Here is a 23,576-nt window from a genome sequence, read left to right on the forward strand (position 1 = left end):
TGTAAGGAGAAATCACAGTGGTGAAATCTGTCTAGTTTGGCTGTGGTGATTTTGGAGGAGGACATGAAAATCTCTCTTGAGTATTTGAAAGAGGAGGAGGAATTACTGAGGGTGGTCTAAAAGAACAAAAGCTACAATAGTAGGTTAAAATTTAGAAAGCACACATAAAGCAGGAAGAGATTTTAGACTGTATTGCAGCCTTTCAGTACTTACTGCGGCCTGCCAGTACTTAAAGGGGGCTTCTAAGAAAGATGGGGACAGACTTTTTATCAGGGCCTGTAGTGACAGGACAAGGTGTAACAGTTTTAAATAGATTCAGACTAGATACAAGGGAGAAATTTTTGACAACGAGGGTGGTGAGACCCTGGCCCAGGTTGCCCAGAGAGGTGGTGGATGCCCCATCCCTGGAAACAGCCCAGGTCAGGCTGGACGGGGCTCTGAGCAACCTGCTCTGGGTGAAGATGTCCCTGCTCACTGCAGGGGTGGGACTAGAGGCCTCTGACGGCCCCTTCCCACCCAAACCCTGCTGTGGTTCTGTGATTTTTCCTGACAGTGAGCTCTAGCAGTAACTAAAGCTGCCTCCAAAAGCAACTTTTAACAAGATCATTACTGGATTGGGTATAGATGGGAAAATAAGATGGGACTAACTGGGAAATAAACTCGATCCATGAGTGAAATGGCTGTCCGTCCCTTTATTTTCTGATAGTCCAATAGCTACAAAGGGGTCTTCTATTTTAAGCCTGCTGGAAGTAAGTGCTACAAGAATAAAGGAATACAAGTATCCTAGAAGTGCTTGTCCCAGAGCTGCTGGGATTAGGGTATGCACCAAAGAATCTTTCTTTCAGTCCAAACAGATGTCTCATGTAATATTTCTTGGTACATCCCTGTGTTTAAATGTTTCAATTTCCTGTGCAGCTTGGGAAGGAAAGCAGTCAGATGGACAGTCAAGCAGCCCTCAGAACTCCACCTCCAGTTCCTCTCCCTCTGTTAAGCTTGAGAACTCCTTGCCAGGGTTGGGGAAGAAACCGTTCCAGAGATCTGACAGGCTCCATGCAAGTAAGATACTTATTTTTCTGCTTACAGAGATTTGTTTGCTCTGATGACAGAACAAAAGCCTAAATAGCAAAATTGAGTAAAATGTGTAATTAATTCCATTGCTAAAGTTACTTGTGGACAACTCTGGAAGGTGCTGCTAGTATGCTGTGTGAATGAGGATCAATATTTTAAACCTTACATATGCAAATAAGCTTTTTTTCATTTCTTATCATCAGGGATTTCTACCTGTGAATTTGCAGCTTGCTTTTTGAGAAGCAAAAAAGGACTTGCATTATTTAGCAGGCTTTTTAATGTACTGAAGACACTTAGATAACATTAACATTAAAAAGAAGAAAGAAATTCCTTCCCAGACCTTTGTACTTCAGACCTCACTGTTACATGGCTTCCTTCTCATTCATTGAGGTTAGATCTTTCTCAGCCCTCCTGACCTTTTGTGGTGTCTTTTACGTATACCAATGATGGAATTCACCTCGGTGAACTTAAGGATATTCTGAGGTCTCTTGCCTATGCTAATCATCCTAGATTTCCTTTTATCACTGGTGAAAATAGGTACTTCTCAGGGCATGTTTCATTTGTCCCCTATAATTAGGAAATTCTGCAACTTAAGTAGATTATAAACCTGCAGAGCCATTTTCTGAATGGCTTCAGATAGAGCAACTTCCCCTAATGAAACAGGCCTCCATGGCATTTATTTTGTTAGGTACCATTACTGTAAAAATAATTGCTGTCATCCCTGAAGTCAGGGGGGGCAGGGTCTGTCTTGATATTACCCATTTTGCTAATAATGCACTTTTAATCTAAGCTTTGAAACACATGGTATTTTGCCAGTAATAGACAGAAGGTAAATCCAAAGGAAACAGAGCGCACAGTACAAATGCTTTCCTCATGATTCTTCTCTGAATTTGCAGCACATACAGGAAGCTGGCTGTAGTGTAAGGGTTAATGCTGGACTTGCTGGCTTTCAAATGCAGAAAAGGACAGAGAATAGTTACTTACTTTCACGGCTTTGTCTAGTGTTGTGGTTTCTACGCAAGCACAGTGAGTTGGTGAGTTTTTTTGAAGTGCTTTTGCTGAGAACAAAGTAGGAAAGTCCAAGAAGAAATACCGAGGAACAAACTGACCTTAACTAGAAGCTTAAAATAGAAAATTGATGTGGCTAAAAGCAGTTCTAGAAACCGTCCTCCTTGCCAGTCCCCAGATAGACAGGATTCCTACAAAAGTTAGGTGAACTGACGCAGGCTACGATGTATTAGGTATGGAAATTTTCTGTGCTGGAAAGGACCTCCCACGTTTTGTTTTTAACTGTACGTGCGAAGGTAAAACGTACATTTCAAGTCGAGGTTTGAAATGGATTACTAAGGTGTGATTTGAAAATCTGAGGTACAGTGAACTCCAAAGGAGCCTTTAATCCTCTCTTAGCTAAGATGTTACGTATGTCTTTGTGGTTCGTTGCAGGGCAGCTGAAGAGAACAAAGTGTGCTGAAATTGATGTGGAAACCCCCGACTCCATCCTCGTGAACACAAACCTGCGGGCACTGATCAACAAGCATACGTTCTCTGTTCTGCCAACAGAATGCCAGCAGCGCCTGCTGCTGCTGCTGCCGGAGGTGGACAGGCAGGTACGTCGTGGTTTCTGTTCTGGAGAGAAGCTGGGCTCATAGGTGTCTGTAGGGAGCATCTCCAGAAGTAAGGCAAGGGGTAACGGCTTTAACCTGAAAGATTTAAACAAGATATAAGGAAGAAATTCTTCATGGTGAGGGTGGTGGGACACTAGAACGGAGAAGTTGTGGATGCCCCATCCCCAGAAGTGCTTAAGGCCAGGTTGGATGGGGCTTTGAGCAACCTGGTCTAGTGGAAGGTGTCGCTGCCCATGGCAGGGGGTTGGAACTGTATGATCTTTAAGGTCCCTTCCAACCCAAACCATTCTGTGATTCTAATTCAGACTAGGCATCTGTCCTGGTTTCAGCCAGGATAGAGCTGGTTTTCTTCACAGAAGCTAGTGTGAGACTGTGTTTTGGATTTGGGATGAGAAACTGTTGATAATGTGCTGATGTTTTGGGTTGTTGCTGAGCAGTCAAGGACAGTCCAGCTTCTTGTGCTGGCCTGCCAGCGAGCAGGCTGGGGGTGCACGGGGAGCTGGGAGGGGACACAGCCGGGACAGCTGACCCAGACTGGCCAAAGAGATATTCCCTACCATACGACGTCATGCCCAGTACATAAACTGGAGTTGGCCGGGGGGCAGAAATCGCTGCTCGGGGATGGGCTGTCGGTCGCCAGGTGGTGAGCAATTGCTGTATTGGGCATCACTTGTTCTTGTACATTCCTTTGTTGGTATTATCATTGTTGTTTCCTTCTTTCTTTCTGTCCTATTAAACCATGTTTATCTCAACCCACGAGGATCACAGGGTGGTGAGCAATTGCTGTATTGGGCATCACTTGTTCTTGTACATTCCTTTGTTGGTATTATCATTGTTGTTCCCTTCTTTCTTTCTGTCCTATTAAACCGTGTTTATCTCAACCCACAAGTTTTTTTTTCCCAATTCTCTTCCCCGTCCCACTGTGGGAGGGGGAGTGAGCGAGCGGCTGCGTGGTGCTTAGTTGCCGGCTGGGGCTAAACCACGACAGCATCCAAACGCTGTTTATGTCTAATGGGATAGACTTTTTCTTCTGTGCACAGTATAAAACAATTGGAAAATTTTTCAGTGATTTGTTTGCATATTTGTTGCTACCAGAAAAAAATAATTCAGGTTTGATAAACAAGTGGCTTAATGCTGCTTAATTGAGTCCATATTCCTAGCTACAGCGAGAGCAATGTTTCTGTTACATTGGACTTGAAGAGAGCCAGGAGTGACGGGAATGCAGTGGTTTCAGCATTTTCCTCTCCCTGTCCTCGCCCAGACTAATACAGGATTAACCCTGCAGCCTTTTAGACTGGTGCCTTCCCACAGAGTACCATTTTGTTCCACCCTCTTCTCTTACCACGTTGTGTCACTGCTGTCAAATTCTGAATCTGATGAAGTGAAAACTGAATGAGTTTTCTATTGCATATTCACACTGTCCAGATTGCAGAGTAGACTTGACCTGCTGCGAAGAGCTTGTGTCCTGATTAAAGGTACCACGCAGGCAGTGTGAGTCATCTTTGGAGGAAGTTTATTTTTGTGGATTGCCTGTTTAAGATCTCTCTGTGTGTGAAGAGAGGAATTTGGAAAAGCAGAAAAGTACCCCCTGGGGAGGAATGGGTTCATTTGCCTGGCGAGTGGCAAAGAAGAAGGGTGCAGGTTTTCACTGACCTTTTCACTAAACAGTGGGTGGTAACTGGAACAATTACCATGAGTGAGAAGGGGTTAAGAACTCAGCCTTCAGTATTGAAAAAACAGCTAAGAGAATCTTTTGACAAGACAGTTATTTTCAAATCAGCTGGATCTGATGAATTTTATCCGAAGGGGCACATAGAAGAACTGCCTGATGCAGTCTCACCATTATAGCAGTTTTCTTCAGCAGCTTGTGGAAGGCAGGGATGATACTAAGAGATGAGGAAAGAACAAATGTTGCTCTTGCATGTAAAAGAGGAAAAACAATGAGTTGAGGAAGTGAAGTTCAATCTGCTTATGCTCAATACCAGAAAAGTTGTCGACAGAACAAGGATGCTTCCTTCCTTTTACCTTCTTCATATGTTATGTTTGTCTTCAGCATTCCTACCCCAGCTGGCTGAGAGCTTCAGAGCAAAGTGGGATTCTGCGCTATGCTTCCACTTCAGTTGTAGGGATGTTAATTCAGATGCCTTAACATACGTGCCTAGAGCCATTTTAAATGTTCTTTAGATATCAAAGCTGGCTTCAAGATGCCACTCCAGATGGAAACCTTCTGTATGTCCTGTCTCAGATCTGCAAGTCCCTTGAAGATACTTTTCTGTGTGGTGTTCAGATCAGTACTAGGTGCCTGCGTTTACACCCCGCGGTCACCTCCCAGGAGTCTACGTCTCAGCTAGTTACTTTGGGCTCCTTTTCTAGAAAGTGGAAATCCAGTTGGTGCAATCAAGAGCCTGTGACCAAATACAGGTGTCCACTTCAGGACGAGGTGAACTGAGTCCCCACCTCCATACACTCAGTTGACTTCGTCACTGCAGACTGTGAAGGGATGCCAGCTTAGGCATGGACACTTACAGCACAGACATCCATGCTCAGGGAAGTTATATCCCTCTGCACAGCTATGCTGCTCTTTAGGTTCTCACAGAACGTTAATAATGCCTATGGGTCTGGCAGCTGCACTGTGGCCTGCTTTACAGAGGATGCTTTGCTGAACAGATAGTGTTCGTTTGGACTTGGGAAGATTTCTAGCATTTTATGTTGTCTCATAAATCCTAATCTTCAATCAGCATTCACTGGGGACTTGTTAGTCCAAGGCCGATCCAATAAATATTTGAAGGAATTGTTTTATAAGTCCTGTGGTCTTTGTAATAATTAGGTATGTGTCAAAATATGATGTGATGGAGTTTGCAGCTGGAGTTTACTGGCAAGAACCTCACAGCAGATGGTAAGACATTTCTGTCCTGACTTTTAAGTTTAATTGTCCTTAAATTGAATTAGAATACATCTGAGAAGAAATTTTGACTAACTAAATAATATTGCCTGGCTCCTGAGAGGGTAAGTTTTACATTTCAGTGTAGTAAATCTCCTAGAGCAGCCCACCACATCAAGTGGTGATGTGTGCTTTATAAAATGTCAGACTTTGCTGTAGTAAACAGGGGAAGAGGTGAAGGCATTGGACAGACCAGTAGTGAAAGGTCAGGTATCTGTTTTGTTTTGCTTGGCAGTGACTCAGTCTGAGCTGTTACAGCTGGTGCTTCTGTAGAGGAGAAAGCGGGCACTTCCTGAGACATGACCTGGTCAGCCCCGTGGTAGTTTTCTGTCCTCCAACACAAGGAACGGGCAACACTGTATGTGCAGTAGAGGATCGTCTTGTGAATTCTGCGCCCTGTTGGTCAATAGAGATTTGGACTAGAAAATAAATCTCTGCTTTCGTAAATCCCTGTAATGGCTGCTCCTAACTTAAAAATCTCTAACTAAATCTTACCTAGAAAACCTTCTGTTAGGTCACTTCCATCCTTTTAATTACCTGCATCACCAGTGCTGCCTCGGGAAAAGCAGTGTTTGTCTTGATCAAACCCTGCGTTGTTGAACGTTTGCTGCAGAAATCTCCCAGTGTCATCAGCTGGATCCTACATTTGGACAGTTGGATTTTGCTTGTTTGATCTGATGTATTATTTATGCAAGAAATGGAAGCACATCAGTTTTGCCCACTGCAAGTTTTTGCAACTTACTGAATGACACGTGTATTTTTGTGTTTCTGGTAGAGAAATTCTGCATTTACTTCTGTGGGATAAAGAGCAGAATCAAACCTCGTATATGTTTTATTACCCTGGTTATAATTTCCCACCATGCTGTGTACCAGTTTTAGCCTCATGGTTTCTCATTTATGTCCTACTCTATAGCGTGACTGCCCAATTTGGTTAACCGTATTTCAAAGTCGGAATAGGTTTTGAGCTTCATTTGTCCCTGCTTTTCCTGAAGCATCCGTATACATTTCAAAGTTACTTTTATATGATACCTCTTACGTCCTTGCTTTTCCTTCATGCGCTTTTCTATGTTCACAGAAGACAGCAGAGCTGTTGCTTTGGGTGGTGGTTCTGACGATATCTTGCATTTATTTTGCAAGGCAAAAGGCATCTGAAGCAGCTTTTCGGAGGCTGTGCTGTTCTGTTTCCTCGTGCTTCTCCTTGCCACCTGTACACCTGCTGCTCATGTATGTTTGTGCAGCAGCAGGACTATAGAGGATTGGGCAAAGGAAGGATGAATGAAGAAAATTTTCCGCAGCCTCCTAGCTCCCAGACTTGGCTAAGCACAGCCTTTAAGAAAGCTGTTTATCTTCCTCTGAGTGAGTTAAAGGCAAATTCCACGGAGGTTTGTGGCAATGTTGGGACTCTTGCTCTGTTTTCAGATCCCATGTGTCAACATGTGACATTTTTCTCTCCAGCTAGTTCACACTATTTGCTTTGTCATGTATTGCAGGTTGGGGCGGATGGTTTGATGAAGCTGAGTGGCTCTGCGCTCAACAACGAGTTCTTCACTTCAGCTGCCCAAGGCTGGAAGGAGAGGTTGTCAGAAGGTAAAGCTTCCCCAGACAGCGAGCCAAATGCCAGAGGCTTTCAGCTAGTGAATGTTTTGGGGAATGTGTAAAAGATATTTTCTGAGAAGTTGAAGCACTGGAGTGACTTACTAGTAAAGACAGCTGTAGTTGGTCCAGCCCATGAGAGCAAATGCAAGCCTACAACTATGTAATCTTGAGGTCATAGAGGGGGCTGCAGTATAAGGAGTTCTCTTTTGAACTTAACATGTGGAAAAATGAGTAAGTCTCTGGAAGAGATGAGAAAAGGAGAGAAAATGTGTTTAAAATCTTGGTGAAATGACAGTAGAGCTGTGTTACTCTCAAGTTGCGGTAGCTAAATATAGCCCACGGCTAAGTACAGTAGTGAAGGTAAATTATATTCCCAGAGTAATGCACTTTGTCATCAGTGAAGTCATCGAGCCACAGTTGGTATGGTCAGTCCTTTGAGCCATAATTTTTTCTATAACATAAAGTCAGCTATTTACTAATCCATGGGAGTCTTGTACCTTCAACAATCATTTGCATCTTGAACTAAGAGGTGCTTAATTCCATGATGTGATTAAATCATGAGAAGTGCACTCACTTATTGTGGGCAGGGACCATTTCCTCTACAGAACTGAACCATGCAGCCTGTCACCAGAGCTTTTATAAGGACTATAGCGCCAATCACAACTCACCTTAAGAAGGGAATATCATTTACTCATGCCCAGATTATAGACTGTTAAGAGGCTTTTCCACAGAAAGTATATCCAATTCTGTGCAAATAACCCTTTATATTTTGTAGATTCTGGATGTGTCTATGCCAGTAAACAGGAAGGCATAGAACTAATCTGTTTAATTGTTAAAACCGCCTCCAGTTTTAGCCATCATCATTTAGTGTTTTCCCTTTAATGCTTCTCAGAAGACCCTTTGTCCATTCACGTCTCTACATCTAGAGGGTGCAGCTACGTTTACAGAAAGACTTTCTCACCAGAGTAAAACTGCTGTAGAACCTTCGGTGTAAAGCTTGCAACGACGAGGGTGAAGTCTGGAGATCTCCACTGACATTCTCACTGAGCACTGTATCACTGCTCAAGTGTCAAAGCATGATGCCACTGTGGGCAGAGCAGTTCTGCAGGCTTTCTCCAGCTACTCTTCTAAGTACTGGCAATTCATAACAATGCTGCTTGGCATCACCCAGAGTATTGTAACATACGCAGGCCTGGTCAGCTGCAGTGTCATCCCTGGGAAAGTCATGGAGCGAGCCCTCCTGGAGCGCATCTCTGGGCATGTGAAAAAGGTGGTGACTGGAAACCATCAGCGTGGTTTTACCAAGGGCACATCATGCCTGGATAGCTTGACTGCATTAAAAATGACTGAATTTGTGAACAAGGGGAGAGCAGTGGGCATCATTTACCTCAGCCTAAGCAAAGCTTTTGATAGCTGTCTCCCACAGGACTTTCCTGTCCAAGCTGGGACACCAGGGTCTAGATGGGTGGACAACCAGGTAGGTGAATAGCTGGTTAGATGCTCTAGCTTGGAGTTACAGTTCGCGCCGGGAGGCTGGTGACAAGTGGAGACCGCAGGGGCCTGCCCAGGCACCTGTCCTATTTGCTACCTTTACCAGTGATCCTGGGGGAGTTTGTGGAGGACGCCAAACTGGGGACGCAGGTCAATACGGTGAAGGGCAGGGCTGCCATCCAGCGGGACCGGGACAGGCCGGAGACAGGCAGGATCCTGCCCCTGGATGGCGCTGGATTAATGGTTGGACTTGATGATCTTGAAGGTCCTTTCCAACCTAGTGATTCTGTGATTCTAGATGCTGCTCTGGCAGCAGTACAGACTGGGGAGGGGTGACTTGATAGCAGCCCCCTCGTATGTACAGGGAGGCCAGCAGGGAGGTGGAGCCAGGCTGGTCGCAGTGGCAGGAGGAGGAGAGAAAACAGGCACGAGTCAGATGGGACATAAGGAAAAGCCTTTTCCCCAGGAGGACAGTCCAGCAGTGGAGCAGGTGCCCAGAGAGGCTGTGCCACCTCAGTCCTTGGAGTTTTCCAAGACCCAACTGGCCAGAGCCCTGCGTGACCTGGTGGAGGCCAAGCTGACCCTGCTCAGAGCCGGAGGTTGGACTGGAGACCTCCCGAGGTCCCTACCAAACCTTCAGGTAGACATTCATAAGTAAATTACTTCCACTTGACTGCAAGCTACCCCGTAGGTTTTCACTGTGCTTTGCGCCCAGTGCAAACCTAGGCTGATGCAGACATCATCTGCATCATGATGCAGACATACACTTTTAGTTGAAATCTCCCAAATGGGAGGCAAAGGTGACATAACCACAGCAAAGAAAAACCAAGAATTCACTGCTACAACAGAGACTTTCAAATGAATTAATTTTGTACCCTGTTGCTAAAGTACTCTAAAGGCAGGCGTTCCACTGTTTTTGATGCAACAGACTTCCTATATTTATTTACCTGACCAAGTTTATACAAAAATAGAGAAGAAAGTTGATGTACCGGAGGTTCTGTTTTGGGCCCTCTGCACTTGCTGCAATAAAAAGATGAATCTCCTGATTTAATACTGACAAGTAACGGTGTGCTAAAAAGCAACACACTCTCAGTTTCCTTTGGACGTATTTTGATAACTGCATGGAGAACAAACTCAGCAAGAATTTCTTACGATCCCCTTATTTGACGGGACAAAATTGTTGACAAACAAACTGTGTGGTGATGGAAGTATCCAATTTCTGTTAATTTCTTTAAGGAACCCCTTCTCTTCAGCAACTGCAGTGTTGGAAATGATCTGATTCTAGTAACTTTCCTCCACTGCTAAAGAGCACCAACAAAATGGTGTGTGGACTAGATAAACCTTGAGAATTAATGAAGTCTTGAGGCTCAAGGTCACACATCTGTCATCAAAGCACCACAGTTGTGTCAAAAACCAAGCTTTCCTGTTGTCTAATGATGAACTCTCATATTAACACGGTGTTACAAATCTTAATGGTTCAAAGCTGCATCGGGGAGGGCTCAGGCTTGACAATAGGAAACATCTTACAAACCACAATACGCGTGTGTGTGAAGTGTGTACTTTGGAGGTGAGAGAGGGGTTGTTTTTGTTTCCCACCTGCCCACGACAGAATAGCATCTGTTGCCAGAAGTATTTTCAGTCACTTGTGCTGGGCAAGAAGTCTTTGATGTTCTTGCATGCCTGTTGCACCACAGCCATCCACGACTGTTGTTTCAAGGTGCCATATTGCTTTGCCATCTGCCTATCTTCAGATACTTCAGAAAACGGCAGTTACGTAGTGCACGCATATATACAACATGCATTTATGTATAGATTTGTATTCATTTAGTAAGCACTGTTTCACATACAGCATCTATTGGCAGCCAGAGTGGACGCTGACAGGGAAGGGAGTTGTGACTGTCAGGCATAAAGCTGTTGCCCGCACCTTGCAGCTCAGGAGAAATGCTGAAGTACCGCAGGCAGGTACTACAGTGTCACCAGCAGCAAAGGGGACTTCTGTGAGATGGCGCTCTCACCTGCAAGCGTGAAGGCTCCTGTGGTTATCCTGCTTCCTTTTATCCATCACTTTTTTTGAAGATATCCTTTATTGTATTTTGCAGGTGAGTTTACACCAGAAATGCAGCTAAGAATACGGCAAGAAATAGAAAAGGAGAAGAAGGTTGAGCTGTGGAAGGAACATTTTTTTGAGAGCTACTATGGTCAGAGGTAAGACATTCAGCTGTCTCTTTTTTAGCCCAGCCTTGCCTGTCCAGATATACCTTGCAGTAGGTCACCTGCCACGTAAAATCTTGTGTATTTCCCCACGTATTTGGTTAAACTCCCAAGTCTACAAGTCTTTTATTCTGTGTTCCTTTTTGCTTCGAGATTTTCCCGTCCTTTTGGACTATGGAGAGGATTTCAGTTTCCATGTGAATAACTATACTAAGAAACTTCGGGGGGAAAAAAAAGATTCATATAAATCACTAAAAAGGAATTTCTTACCCTGCTTTTTGACAGATAGCTTTTATGCTAGTCTTTGGACTGTCAGCCAGTTCCCCTCCCATTCATCAGTGATGTTTTAGCCCACTAGAGCATTTGGATTATTGCAAGCTCTATTTTTATCATTCCTGATCTGATAGTTTTGGGGTTTTGTGGGTGAGCAGGAGGCTGCTCTGTGTGTGTGTACGTATGGCAGGCTGCGGCACGGAGTAAAGGAATACACCGCGTTGAGAATGCAAGTGATCTAGTGGCACTAGCAAAGAGCTTTACTCCACAAACTTACCCAGTTCTCCCAGTGCTGAAAACCAGGATGTAATCACACGTGGAGCTCTGTGCTGGAAGGTAAAAGGTGACAGCCATGTTCTTGAAGCTTTAGGGGGACAGCACGGAGGTGTCTTGCACAATAGCAGGACTTCAGTTCTGTAGCTCCTAAGAACTTGTCTGGTAGAAATCATTCATGATTGGGCAAAAGACCCCAGATTTGATATTTCATTATTTCATTGAGAGGGATGGATGAAGTCAATCCTAAATCAGATGTCACTCTGGGAAGTAGATTCCCAGCTTGTTCATTTATTTCACAAATAAAGATGGATGAATAATAGAGGGAAATACTCGCAGCTTTTTGATGATGGAGAAAGGCAGCGATGTCGGGTACATTGGTGGTTCTGGCACTAGCCACGTTCCTCTGGAAAAAACAGTGGGATGCTTTTCAATGTCCCTTTCCACAAATGTCACCATACGAGCTTAAGTCAGATGCAAGCTCTGTGGGGTTGTTCGCATGCTGCAGAGACATGTCAGTGATGGCTAATAAAGGGAATATTTACTGTTGGCAATATAATTTGTTTTGCAGCCTGGAAAATTGGTATCTGGGTAGAGGACTAGATCTAACCTGTGTTCCATGTGTTTCACTTGGTTGGTTTTAAACTTCGTTACTAAGTTCTGTTTCATGTGGAAGTACTAACACCACCCATGGTTTTCAAAGATTGTGGCACAGAACTGGGTGTGGGAGACACGTTAATTTAGAGTGTGGTATGTAGAGAATCCTCTCTCAGTTTTTGCAAGGATAGTATGCTTTTTGCAAGAATGTTTTACTAAGTAAAAATTCTGTTTGTTTTGATAGTTCTGGACTAAGTCCTGAAGAGTCCAAGAGACTGACATCAAGCACCAGCCCTGCCGAGACTGAAAATCCAGCAACCGAACAGCCAAAATGCACGCCAGCCTCTCTGGCACCGCTCAAAGAGGAGATTACTTCTCCGTTAGAGTGTAAAGCACAAGCAGTCCAGGAAGCACCAGCGATGAAAAAAGGAGGAGAGGAAAGAAGAGAGAACATGCAGCCAAAAGCAGCCAAACCTGCAGAGGCCTCGGTTTCTCTGGATGGGTGTGCAGTGAAACCTAGCGACCATGCTCTCCCTACAAAAGAGGGAGTCCAAGGAGAATCCATTCCAGAGAAACCACAACCTGCCGCTAGCCAACAGCCCGAAGAAGAGAGAAAGCATGCTGCATCAAAGGAAGTGCCAGTGAAAGAGACTGTCAGTACCTCAGTTTTGGCCCCGAGTAAACCAAAGAGCCCCGAAGCAGGTGAAGTAGTAGCAAACACGAAAAGCCCAGTCGTGACTCCAGAAACACCAGAAAAGAAGTCCCCCATAAATGAAGACATGGAAGTCAGCGTTGAAGCCCCTAAGAGGAAGTCAGAGAGTCGCGAAGAAGCTCTAACCACTCCTGAAAAAAAGCCACGCATGATGGAGAACTGTCAGCACCACCAGGCATTTCGGACCCAGCCACAGTCCTTTCCTGGAGCAGGGACCCCGGTGCCACGGGTACCCCCACTCAAGGTAAAGAGAAATGAAGACACATCCACAGAGTGGCCTTACATGGGTCAGCTCGGCTGGTGGCTCTCACAGAAATTCTTTGTCAGTTCTACTTTTCTATGTAAATTATGTTACCTGCTTATTTTAGTGATCAAAATATTTGATCCAAAAATGTAAAAGCTCAGCTGTTTGCTAAAGGGAATCTGCTGGCTGGCTACTCAACTTCAGTTAAGTGTCTCTCGCACACACGCGTCTGTTAAAAGATCGCATGGGCAGAAGCTCAAACACTTGTGCGAAAGCCCAAGGCTGGGTATAACAGGGAGTAGTTCACAGTGGAAGCTGGGGAGAGCTGTGGAGGAACTGCGAGACTCTAATAACAGAGCAAGTTGTAGCCCAGGAGTGCACAGAACTTTGCAGATGTGTGAGTATCCCCAGCAGTACAATAACAGGGCCAGAAAGAATGCGATCAGCAGCTTTCTCTATTCCAGCAAGTCCAGAAACTAAATTATTTTACCTGTGTTTAAAAAAAGACCATCTAGAAAGTGTGTAATTCTCATTTATACCAGCTGAATGCAGTGTAGTGCCAGACTAGGTAGCAGGAAAAGACTGTTTCAGGGAACATCTCAGTCCCAAAAGCCCTTTAGCTGCTGAGTCCTAGCAAGAGCCTACACGGGAAAGGAAAGAGGCAGTAAATCACCACTAGGATAGGGCAGATGGAAAGGAAGCCTGAAGGAAATGTTCCAGACTTTGGCCTGCACAATGCAGTTCTCTTGATGTGAGATCCAGGGCACAGGACTGCATGCCTACTGCTAAGCTGCCAGGAAATACCCCGGTGCTAAGTGATGAGTGCTCTCGATTCAGACATTTGATACTCTTTGAGAAAATGAGCACAAGATTGCACCTGTACGGATAACACCGATTCCTTCTTCAGTGATGTTCTGCTCAGCAGTAGGTAGTAAATGGATGAACCAGCATAGAAAAATTTTTTACAGTCGTGTGTGACTGTATGAATGGAAAAGTTTGGTTTCTGTAAAATAGGGCCTGTGCTTTTCCTACCAGAATTTGCTCTGGTCAAAGTTCAGCTCCCTGGTTTGGGGCCTTAGGCAGAAGTTGTAAATGGAAAACTGCTTAATTACTGTATTTCTGTATGTCCTATGAATTATCCTCTCCTATTAAGATTCTTTTCTACTAGGAAATATGCAAACGCAAAATTTTAATTGTTCAACACTATGTTAATAAGTATGGCACAAAGGTACAAAAGCGTTAATAAAATCTGTTAGTCACCGAAAATTGGGGGAAAACGGTCAATAAAAGAGATTTGACATATCATACAGGAAGCATGGTTGACCTTCCAGTGTAATAAACATGGGATTTAATTTAACGACAGAATTAATTTAAGGGCTATTAAAATATTTCCTCCTGTAAGGTAGAAGACACATCGTTCCTCAAAAAAGAAAGAAGTGGTGGACTGGTTAATCAGAAGATGAGTGGGAGGCAGTGAGGTAGTGCAGATATATGAAAACAAATGTAACCTTAAAATGTACTTGCTGAAATCTTTGCAAAGGAGACAGAAAGAGCACTAGCATTAGTGCACCGTTCTCATCGCTTGCATTCTAGAAAGAACGAACTTACAGAAAGTGAACTGGAATGATGAGGGGAGCGGAGAACCTATTTTAGACAAAAGCACTAAAATATTGGCATTTTACAACTACAAATACATGGTAGAGAGATTATTACTGCTTTGTATAAAGACGCTGAGGAGATGAGTGTAAATACGCAGGGGTAGAAGAGCAATGCAAAATGAAGCAGAATGTTGACACAAACTTCTAAAAGTATATAAATTACATATGAATAAAGTATGAAACCTAGAACAAGGCGTGGTAGGTGGTGAGTTCTGGAAGAACCTTACAGTGTTTCCCAAGGGAGCTTGATAGGCTTTTGAGTAGTGGTGTGCGACGTACTAGCCTGCAACTGCAAGGGATGAGCTTCCAGTCTGAGTTACTAAGACTGTAATAGACTGAGCATCGGTGTGCCAGACATCAAAAGATCAAATGCGTCTTTTATTGTTTATTGCAAGTGAGAGAGATAAGGGAATTCTCCAAAAATTTCTCTAAGACTACAACTGTAAACACTTAAATTCTTAAATGTGTGGGTTAGATGTTCCCCATATCTCAGCTGTGCTTGTCTCCTCCTCTGTTTCAGATTCCTGTTTCCAGAATCTCCCCAATGCCATTTCCTGCGGGCCAGGTCTCTCCCAGGGCACGTTTCCCAATCTCACTTACCAGTCCGGGAAGAACAGGGGCCAGAACGTTGGCAGACATCAAGGCAAAAGCCCAGCAAGCCAAGGCTCAGAGGGCCGCAGCCGCTGCTGCCGCCGCTGCTGCCGCCGCCGCCTCAACAGGGGGGGCTGTCCCAGGGCCTGGACCGGGTGGTGGTGGGGGCCCACCGGGCGGTGGAGGAGAGAAGAGTAACGCAGCAACAAGCGGAGCCGACAAAACTGGAATTCGAGGAAATGCACTGGAACTGGCAGGAACTGGAAGCGGGGGAAGTTCGAGAAGGTTTCTTCCCCATTGTCCAGGGACCCATGCCCAAATGGAGACCCAGGCCACAGACCAGGCACCACCTCACAATCCTCCTAGAGCACAACTACAGCAAACTTCCGCGCTGCAATCCAGAACGCCCCTCAGCAATACAGGCACCAGCTCCTCCTCCTCCGCAGTATCAGCATTAGAGAAAATAAACAGAATAAAGCAGAGCCCCCCCACTATGACTGTAAATCAGGTTTCTGGCTCCCCATATGCTGGTAGCAGTGACAAGCAAGAGAAAGCACCTTCTGCTCCAGCAGGTCCAAGCCAGGCCTGTGGGGCACCATCTGCCAGGGATGGAACAGTCTGTGTCACGGTGTCCACAGCAGATACCAGCACAAAGGTAACTAAGGTAGCACCTATGGCCATAGGAGGGACCAGCTTAGATGTTTCTAAAAGCAAATCTCCTTCCTCTCCGATGGCTTCGCTAACATCCATGAGCTCAGAAGCCCAGGCTGGAGGCATTGTCACATCTGCTGCATCTGTCCCACCCTCTACCACTTCGTCAGTAGCACCTAGCCTTAAAACTCATGCAAGTTCAAGCGCAAGTGGGGCCCTCCCAAAACCAAGCTCCAGTATTCCTGCTAACAACCCTTTGGTCACACAACTTCTTCAAGGCAAGAATGTCCCTCTGGAGCAAATCCTGCCGAAGCCTCTCACCAAAGCAGAGACAAAAACTGTCCCGTTGGCTTCTCATGAAGAAAAAGGGGCAGCAGCAGCATCCAGTACCACAAGCGTAGCAGGGGACAGCACTGGAGCAGAGGGTGGTGAACGACAATCGAGTCTACCCACACAGCAGCTTGGGAAGATCTTTTGCCAGAACAGGCCTCTGCCTCACATTCCAAGGACCTTTCCGCTCCCCTTGGGAAAGGACCCCAGTCTTGACCAGCACCAGTGCCACGAGGCACTCAGCAAAACAACCCAAGAGCAGATCCTTCAGACTCTCATCAAGAGGGTCCAGAGGCAGAATTTGTTGCCAGTCCTTCAGCCTTCACAACTGAACCTCACTCACTCAGGCTTCCAGTTAGAAAACAGCTCCACCAGCCAGAGATTTATGCTGGGTTTCATGGGCAGAAGGACATCCAAGCCTGCTATGTCTGGTCATTATCTGCTCAACATTTCCACCTATGGTCGTGGTTCAGAGAATTTGAGGAGAGGCTTCTCCTTGAACCCTGAGAACCGCTTGTGTCCGAACAGTCCTGCTGATGCTCCAAAAACAGAATTTGGGGAATGTGAGGAGATAGCTGGCCACGGCAGCAGCAGCGATGAAGGAGATGCAGATGATGAGAGTACTGGTGATGAACACGAACATATCACTGTAAAAGAGGAGCCCCAGGCTTCACAGGCTTCTGGCCAGTGCGAAAAAGAACAGGTATCACATAGCATAAATTCTTCAGATTACAACACCCTTGCTAAAAAGGGTGTAAAGACAGAAGCAGCCACGTCTCAGCCAGCAGCAGTCAACAAGGAGAACGTTCAGGCATTTGACGGAGCTACGCTAGCACGAGATTTTATTCAAGCCGCTCAAGAGCAAATGGCACATGCAATGAGGGGGAAAATGCACAGCAATCCAGAGCTTTTCAGTACTTCCGTACCGTCCTTGGACTCTGCGCAGCAGCAGCCTCCGCTGCTTTCTCCTTCACACCCTCCAAAGCTATCTGGAAATGCTGCAGCACAGCTCATTGGGCCCAGTTACAGTGGGACGATAAATGTCTCCACCTCCCCGGATGTGAACCAAGGGTCTCTTATGACCGGGCTCTCTGAGTGCAATCAGTTGTCCAGTAGCATGGGGAACGTCATGTCCTTTTCTGTGACTGTAACCACCATTCCCACCAGCCAAGCTATGAACTCTGGCAACCACAGTCAGACCATCCCCGTTCAAGCCTTCGCTGAAGACAACAGCATGGAGGATTCCCCTTCCAAATGCTACTGCAGGTTGAAAGCCATGATCATGTGCAAGGGCTGCGGTGCCTTCTGCCATGATGATTGCATTGGCCCCTCTAAGCTCTGTGTCTCCTGCCTCGTTGTGCGGTAACCAGGAGGGGAAGTGGGGAAGAGGATGGCTTGATTTTGGTTTTGCTTTCAAAGTACATTGGGAAGAAACAGGAAATTTACTGCCTTGCACAAGAGACACGTTACTGAATCAGGAATACAGAGTAGCGTTCTTCTTTCATTAAAGAAAGAGCACCTTCTTGTACAGTGAGTCTAAATTGAGCTCAACTACGTGAATTGTGACAAGAGTTTGCACTTAAGGAGTTATGTAAATATGTCACATTATTTTGTTTAAAACTATTTTTTCAATCTTTTAGGAGATAGTGTTTGACTTGTACTGCAGTTTCATTAACCCCAGCCTGCTATCCAGCATGTTTGCTGAGCTCTGCTCTAGATGGGGGAACGAACCCCCGGCAAAACCTTCTGTTGGTCTTCTCTGGACAAAGAGAAGAACTGGATAATCAAGAAACTAAACGTTTATACTGACTGATCAGAGAGCAGGAACCCCTGAATGGGCTCACTTTGTTGCTCTAAATTTAGTTCAAATTTTTCAGAATTGGAAGGCATTAATGTGGTATACCAGCCTTTCAAGTAATTGCCTTTCACTTGTGACCTGGCAGTTTCCAGAAGGCGTACTGGGTTGTGCAATATTGGCTGGTGTTTTTGATTTGCATATCCTCTCCTCTTCAAGGAGTCAGTTGCAGTAACCCTGTTTTAAGGAAGGTAGTGTCTTGATTTGCTACTGGTAAATACAGAAAAAGGCAACTGTACTAACCACAGGATTCAAGAATTTAAATCACTAAAACAACTCAGTAACCGTGATTATTGGTAATCCCAGGAACCATTTAAAGCAGAGATCACAAATACGTGCTGAACTGCATTTCATTTCTGGACTGTCAGGACTCAGCAGAAACCTGCTTTTTTGTATTAGGCATTTTGAGTGAGCTGGAAAGCACCATCCCACAGTTACGAACCATCAGCTGTTACAGCACACGATGAAAGTGAAGTGCACTACGCATCACCCTCGGTCCTGCTGTTTTCTAGGAAGCTTAGTGTGCTCATTCAAACCTCCACGGTAGTCAGACTTCTCTAATTTCTATAGAAGATTTTATATTTAGCTAAGTGTAGGGAAAAAAAGGGAAAGGAAAACAAGTGTCTTGTTGGGCCTCACCATTAGCCCTCAGTGGGTGTCTCTTTGTGTTGTAAAATACCAAATCAGGCTTGACTCAGCTTGGCTTTTGCTCAGTTGAGGTCTGGGGTTGCATTGGGGCTGGGGAGGACGGGCGAGGGGCTGGGGAAGGGGGCTGCACCGCACCCCTCGTACCTGATCATGGGGCACAGCTAGCGATGCTCGCCCTCACTTTGGCTGTTGACGAATTCATTCACTTTGATTAATCAAAAATTAAAAGCAGTTACAAAATGGTACTCTCTTCTCAACAAGAAGAATTGACGACAGGCTGGCTAACGAAGCAGGCGCCAATCTGCATTTTGATGTATTGCAACATGTCCGCATCAGATCGAGGAGCTGTATGTTATTTCTCTTCTGAAACAAAGAACGTCAGGTTCACTAATCATGTCCAGTCCCATGTTGTCACTGTTCGGGGCGGGGGGGCCATACTGCGTCTTGGTCAGGTAACAGATCTATGTATCTTTTTGATGGAAAAGCACTGAATTCACTTTTAATCCAAAGGCCTTTTTAAGATGAAGCAATATTAACAAAAAATAGGTGGGACAGCTGTTTTGTGAGCTGGGGTCCTTAGCTTTTCTTTCTTCTTTCCGTTTGACGATACTACTGCTTTCCCCTCTTCCTCACCTGGGAACCTGGCATGCTGTTGGTAAAGATCAGAAATAATTGCCTGTGAAGCAGTATGCTTTTCCGAGGAGGAGGTGGTGACTTATGTGCTAATGAGAGAGAGTTGCAGACTTAACCATGTCATAACACAAACGTTTCCTTCCCTGTCCTGCAGAGCATGGCCTCCTCCAAAGCAGGATTAGTGTGAGTTAGGAAGAGCTGCAGCACATCTTGGTCTCTGTTTTGCTCATCTTAAATTTATTGAGGAGCAGTGACTCTGCTTTCTATTACACATGACTGCTCAGACATCCAGTGGCAAAGAGCACTTAAGTATTAGAAGTAAAGTCCATTTTTTTAATCTAAAACTGGAATCTCAAAAAAATTGCACAAAACTTGCTCTCATGTGCATACTGCACATGCGTTGGCAGTGGTCGTAGCCCAAGAAACATCCAGTCTGTACATGCAGAGGGGCAGAGCAGCAGGCATGGGTTGGCTTCCCCCGTTGCGGCCCCAGACACTGAAACGGGGATAATCTCATTCCCTGGGTTGACTTTACACCAGCACCGACTCGGGCAGCAGCCCATTGCTGCCTGCTTCCCTCTCCGGTGCTGTAAGAGGAATTTCTGCCATCTTTTGAGATCTTGGGATGCGGTGTAAAATGGTTTCAAGCTGCGTGCCCTGGGAAGTCAAGTACCAAGAGCAGGGTCTGGCCGTTCCTTTCTGTCTAGACAAGAAAGAAGTTACAGCAGTATAATCCTCAGACAGACATTCATTCCTGTCTAAGACAGATCCCCCAGTATAATCCAATTTAAAGATTGTTGCTAGTTGCAAACTAAACTGAAAAAGTCATTCTTGCTTCAAATAAGAGCAAAGAGATATTGCTGGCATAATTGGATCAATCCTGTTTGCGCCGTGACTTTGATCGGTGCAATTTTTCTAGGCTGACAAGGCTGCTTAAGAGGGGGAGGGAGAAGATGATGAGGGGGTGGCAGGCTGTGATCTGCCGGCTTACTCTTGGCGCTCACAGGCTTTTCAACCCGCTGCAGCTGCCGCTTGGAAAGGCTGTTCCATTGCTCCCCTCAGCATTTTCTAAAACAGTCACTGACCCTGGCTGTGGTTCCGGCTTGTTCCTCCCTTTGAATTTTACAAGCGTCCTCTGTAGCGCGTGGGTTCAGTTTTCCACGCCGTGTACGCCTCTTGCGAGTCTACTCTGGAAATGCAGGAGGTGGCTGTTTCACGCGTAGTCCTGCCATAAACGCGCCTGCTTGGCCGTCGCCGTCCCAGGTTGGGATGTACGGTGACCACGAAGATCTCAGTGGCTCCGGACTTGTGTTGGACAGTGGTGGCATCTCGCGTGGTGACTTGGAAGTTTACAACTCTGTTCAGTGCCTTAGTTATATTTTAACGGATCAGCACTTTCTTGGGCTACTTTTATTCTATTTCTTTTTAAGAAAATAAATTCTTTTAACTGCATGTCTTTGATTTTAACATATGCTATGAGCTACAAGGTGCAACTTGATGGAACAGTCTCCACAGGTTTGCAAGAGGGCATTAAGTAGTTAGGAAATCATTAGAAATAACAGGGCTCAGTGAAATAATCGCTATAAGTACAGGTCAACGTAAAAGCTTTTTTTTAAAACATGTTTTACAGTGCTGGTTATTGAATAGTATATTTTAGAATGGGGAAGTGCTGCAGCCTGTATAGGAGTGTTCCCTACGTGGGATCAGCCTGCTGCTGCCCTACTGCTGAGGCTCCTCCTGGCAGCCTCCACTCTTCCCATCACTGACCTTCCCGCTGTTCCTTCCAGCAAGGTAGTAAACCGGGATTTAAAATAAAAGGGATGTCATGACATAGTTTAAAGCGTTAGACTTTGGTTCCCCAGGGATTAAATTAATAGCACTATAGTAAATGCTGTCATAAAAACATCTGAGAGAAAATGTTTTCAAAGCCTCGTGTCAAACTATGTTCATGGTAGTTAAAGCAACTCGAGTAAGAAGAGATACTCAGATTTACATTTTTCCCTTTCGGGCCACATCCAAGTCCTGCAGCACAAGAACTAGAAATTCAGACTGGTCAACGGAGTTTAACTTTCCAATGCAAACCGTTGTTGCAATGGAGGAGCAATGCAGCTCTATAAATGAGTTCAGATTTTGAGGTAGTTTGGTAGCACAGGGAAGGAATTTTGTGTGAAATTTTCATGTCCCTCCTTAAATCAGAAGGAAAGACCGAGATACTTAACAGCTACTCTGTTCTACATGGTAGTAAGAAATAGCTGATGGGGCAGTAAGTTCCCGGTCAAGGCGTTAACAGCGAGGAGGGAGCCTCCGGTCATTACTTCTGATGGGGTCATTCACGCTGCCACAGAGGCAGCAGAGACCAGCCTGGGGCCGGTTCCTACCTGGCGCGCACGCAGCAGGAGATGGTGTCGTTGGAGCAGGACTCGGGCTTCTCTCCTCTGGGTGGGCTCAGTCTGGCCGTTCGTTTAAACCACTGGAACGCAGGGGCCACCAGCACGTGGCCTGTGGGGGGCTGGAGGCAGAACCTACCACCGCTCTGCCGGCCAACTGCGCTTGTGTCAGTGGAACGTGCCGTGGCTCGGAGGAAAGAAAGGGGTTGGGGTCTTCTCCACTGAAAGGCCAGCGGCTTCCTTCACAGGGAGGCCTGAAGCCCTGGGGAGACTGGTTTGGTTTTCTTGGGTGGTTTGCTTCCGCTCAGTTGTTCGAAAGCCACCCCGGCTTCACCCCAGCACCCCTGTTGGCTTCAGGCGCTGGGGCGGAGGGGGCGCACCTCTCCCCAGCTGGGGCTGACGCTGGTGTGAACTTCCAGAATCCCACGTCTAAAAATGTGAGTGGCTGCAGTGGCAGCAGGAGGGAAAGGATGGCATGTGCACACTGAGTTACCTCCAGCGATTAGCGTGGAATAAGTGCTGCGGTGGGGGAGAAGACCATTCCCAGGATAGTGCTGCTTCTGGCACCGCGCGGCGTTGAGGAGCGCTCGGCTAACCCGCCGTGTGCAGCGTTAACCTGGTGGGCGAGGGCCTGGCAGGCGTCGGGTCTGTTCGCCACCGGTGCCTCACAGGGAGAGCAGCTCGAGCGTTCGCTAGGATGATGATAGCCAGAATTTTCTTTGTTACCTAGGTTGTTTTTTTTAATGCTATACATTTGATATAACTGAAGATCAATTTTAAGAGCTTACAGTAATATATTTTAAGTAATATATATTTTAGTATCTGTAAAAAGAAAAATTGACAAAGGATGATTTATGAACTAGATAAACAGGGTATGGGGAGTATGCAGTTTCTCAGCAAGGCCAAGAATAGTTTTACTAGCAGGAGAACTGAAAAGATGGAGGTTTTTTCCATTAACGCAATAAAAATGGGAATTCTTAAAAAGAAGAAATCCAGTACTGTTTACCACGTGCTTTTCTTGTTTTGACAACAGGCCTGTAAACACAGTTTAGAAGATACTAAACCTTTGTTTGTCTTTTGCCTTTTTAAAAGGGACTTAAATTGGAATAGAGGGTATGTACAGAAAAATCAAGTTGACACCATTTAAAAATGTATTTTTACACAAATAATATAGAAAAATCATATTTTACATAAGAATTTTAAGTATTTGAAATATGTGTATATATATACTGTATGTACTTCATATATTCTTTATTTTACATTTTCAGTGTATTAAAAACTATTTGAGCTGGTTGGATGTGAACATGTAATAACGTTTTAAAAAAGAAAGGAAAGGAAGAAAAGGGGAGAGAGGATGCGAGTACTGCACCACTGCCGTAGCTGCTGTTAGCAACTACAGGGTAGCAGAGGAACCAGAAGTTCAGGAGCAAATGAATTTTGGAAGAGTTCAGCAGTTGTAGCTAGAGCATAGAGAGCATTTTTCAGTCCTGTGTCCCGTTTCTGTTTCCGTTAGTATCCCTTCATTTTGCCTCATAACCACCCAGAATAATCTATGGTGAGAAGACAAGAAGTTGAGGTGGATCTTTTATACAAGCAATGCTACCTTTACAGCCAAAGAGACATACTGGTACAGAAGCTACTCAACCAAAACAAAATCAGAAGCTACTCAAGTTTTGCTGTGCCACTGAAATGTCAATAAATAGCTTGATTTCTTCTGTGAGCATCTTCTGGTGCTTCTGGGGAATTCAAACGAGACACCAAAAGTCCAATGATTTCAAGGAAACACTATCAA

At 45.2% G+C, this 23,576-nt stretch overlaps 1 protein-coding gene across 1 annotated transcript; it reads left to right on the forward strand.

The window, feature by feature from the left end:
- Positions 1-915: 915 nt before the first annotated feature.
- Positions 916-18,498, forward strand: ASXL2 (additional sex combs like transcriptional regulator 2; the record flags this gene model as incomplete). Its single annotated transcript, XM_010285256.1, has 6 exons — positions 916-1,056; positions 2,512-2,675; positions 7,125-7,221; positions 10,821-10,926; positions 12,320-13,031; positions 15,210-18,498. Coding segments are annotated over 6 exons (3,638 nt in total), but the record flags the coding sequence as incomplete, so codon positions are not given.
- Between the last annotated feature and the right edge of the window lie 5,078 nt (positions 18,499-23,576).

The sequence above is a fragment of the Phaethon lepturus genome, unplaced genomic scaffold, assembly GCF_000687285.1.
Source record: "Phaethon lepturus isolate BGI_N335 unplaced genomic scaffold, ASM68728v1 scaffold51954, whole genome shotgun sequence".
In the NCBI taxonomy this organism is placed as follows: domain Eukaryota; kingdom Metazoa; phylum Chordata; class Aves; order Phaethontiformes; family Phaethontidae; genus Phaethon; species Phaethon lepturus.